The 2,500-nt window shown below is 50.4% G+C and overlaps 1 protein-coding gene across 2 annotated transcripts in view; it reads left to right on the top strand.

Moving 5' to 3' along the window:
* The window catches only part of stk33 (serine/threonine kinase 33), a 17,695-nt gene that overhangs the window by 7,950 nt on the left and 7,245 nt on the right, over positions 1–2,500 (top strand). For both annotated transcript variants that reach the window (XM_062549194.1, XM_062549195.1), the window contains exon 6: positions 298–436. In XM_062549194.1, the coding sequence (XP_062405178.1) occupies positions 298–436 (139 nt within the window). The remainder of the gene's footprint in view (positions 1–297; positions 437–2,500) is intronic.

The raw sequence follows: 2,500 nt of genomic DNA, 5'->3' as shown, positions 1-2,500 counted from the left end.
CTGTGTGACTCTCCACACTGTTTTGCACATGTGTACCTGAGTAGATACTGTATAAATGTGTGATTGTGTGTGTGTTTGTGTGTGTGTATATATACAGTATATATGTGTGTGCACGTGTGTGTGTGTGTGTGTGTTTGTGTGCATTTGTTTATGTATATACTGTATGTTTGTTTATGTGTGTTTATGTGTGTGTGTGTGAGTGTATGTGTGTTTATGTGTGTGTGTGTGTGTGTGTGTGTGTACGACATATATGTATATATATATGTGTGTGTGTGTGTGTGTGTGTGTGTATCCCAGAGGATGTACCTGGTGACAGAGCTGTGTGAGGGCGGTGAGCTGAAGGAGCTGCTGCAGAAGAGGCAGCGCTTCAAGGAGGAGGACGCTCGCCACGTCATCAGCAGCCTGGCCCAGGCCATCGTCTACCTGCACAAGAAAGGTGAGCAGCGACCGGCCAGTCCTGTCCACCTCTCCCCCAGCACCGCACACACACACACACACACACACACACATACACGGGTCAGGGCACAGGGTCACCAGGGACAGATCCTGCCCAGCAGGCTTGGCTAGCTCCCAGGTTGAAAAGTGCTTTTGCACACCTCTTTTGTTGGGACAGGTGCGTTGGATAAGGTAAAGGTTGCCAGTAATACTGAAAATCCTGCACACTGTGCATTACGCATGCGACAAAAAAACCATTTATTCACCTGAGGAAGGTCTACGTGATCGAAACGTTGTGAATACATGTCAATGTCTGGCATGCGTAATGGACAGTGTGCGGGATTTTCTCTATCAAGTATTATTGGCTAACTACCAACCTCAGAGTAGCCAGGAAGAAGAATCTATTTGTGAACTCGCCGGTCTGTACTGTAGTGGACCAGGGGAGTGCAGTCTGACCGTATTCACTTCTCAGGAACTGGACCTGGGGCCTCATTACAGAAAAATATCCAACTACTGGTCCTATCTTAACTTGTTTCTAAGATAGGGAAAATACTATCTTCCTATTACAGAGACAGTTCCTAAACTCAAGACTGTGTCCTATCTTATCTCAGACCTCCTATCTTATCTAAACTTAAGAAATCCGAACTGTAACTGTCAATTAGATTTTATAAATCAGCAATCGTCCCGTCATGCCTGTTTCTATGCTCAGAATGTACACAAGAGTGTCTGTGTCTATCTTCAGTTGGTTTCTTCAGCAGAAGCCTCCACAATAATGTCAGCCCAGCCTGATGTAATCAGAAGAGCCCAGATGACCATATGAAAGCGCTGTCGTTTTTTTTTGTTTTGTTTTTTTTAGCTCTTCCTTTCTATTCGATCGCTCTTAAGATTGTATTATGGCTTGTTGACACCTGAGCCGTGTTCCAGTCCGGTCTAATTAGACCCCTGCTTGAACTGATTGAATGGCGCCCGCTACGCTCCGCGCCGATCCGATCTGCTCCGCTCCGCTGTCTGGGCAGCACGGTGCGTAAACACGGTTGCGGCCCGGAGCTGACGCGGCCGATCCCCCCCCCCACCACCACACCTCCACGTCGTCTCCAGCGGGGTTGCGGGCGGCGCGGGGCGGTGGGCTTTGTTCTCTCGGACGTCTGATTATCGGGCCCGTGATTGCTATCACATTAGGGCCTCTCTGTCATTACAGAGGCCCGGCTTATTTTAATAATGAGATCATAATGAACAACTGCCAGACCAGGGAGGGAGGGAGGGAGAGAGAGAGGGGGGAAGGGAGAGAGAGAGAGAGAGAGGGAGGGGGAGGGAGGGAGGGGAAATCAACCTATTTTTTAATTGAGTCTGAAGGGTTTATTTGAGGATGCGGTTATTTCTCTCCCTCTGACACACACACACACACATACTGTACACACACACATACGCACTCACTCTCTTTCTCACTCACTGTCTCAATCTCTCTTTTCTCCCGTCTCTCTCTCTCTCCACCCTCTCCATCCCTCTCTCTCCCTCTCCCTCCCTCTCTCTCCCTCTCCCTCGCTCTCTCTCTCTCTCTCTCTCCACCCTCTCTCTCTCCCTCTCTCTCCCTCTCCCTTGCTCTCTCTCTCTCTCTCTCCACCCTCTCCCTCCCTCTCTCTCCCCCTCTCCCCGTTCCTCTTCCTCTTGGTGAAATCTCCAGTTAGAGGTAATTTAGGACGTTGCTTGGCAATGAGACACCATTACATGAGGCTAATGACTCATTTACGGTGAGCAGGGGAGGAATACTGATTAATAGGTGTGTTTTCATTCCCGAGTGTCCCCGGTGTGCCTGTGTGCCTTCCATCCACGCAGCGTGGCACACCGGCTAATGATGCCAGCGGGAGCGCGTGGGCGCGGATCCCCACCGCCGTAATCTGCCCCCCCGACTCCTCCTACCCATCCTATATCGCCCCGGCCAGCGTCCTACTTTACATTAAAGATCAGACGCGAGCGTGTAGGTTAAGGCAGCTCGAAACGGAGGCGTGGCGAACGGTCAGCCGTCAGTCTGAAGGCGCGTTCGTCTGGCCTCTTTTATTCCGCATAA

This window comes from Sardina pilchardus, chromosome 11 (assembly GCF_963854185.1).
Source record: "Sardina pilchardus chromosome 11, fSarPil1.1, whole genome shotgun sequence".
NCBI lineage: Eukaryota > Metazoa > Chordata > Actinopteri > Clupeiformes > Clupeidae > Sardina > Sardina pilchardus.
Note: the sequence above shows the minus strand (reverse complement) of the source record. Positions and strands in the feature narration are given on the sequence as shown.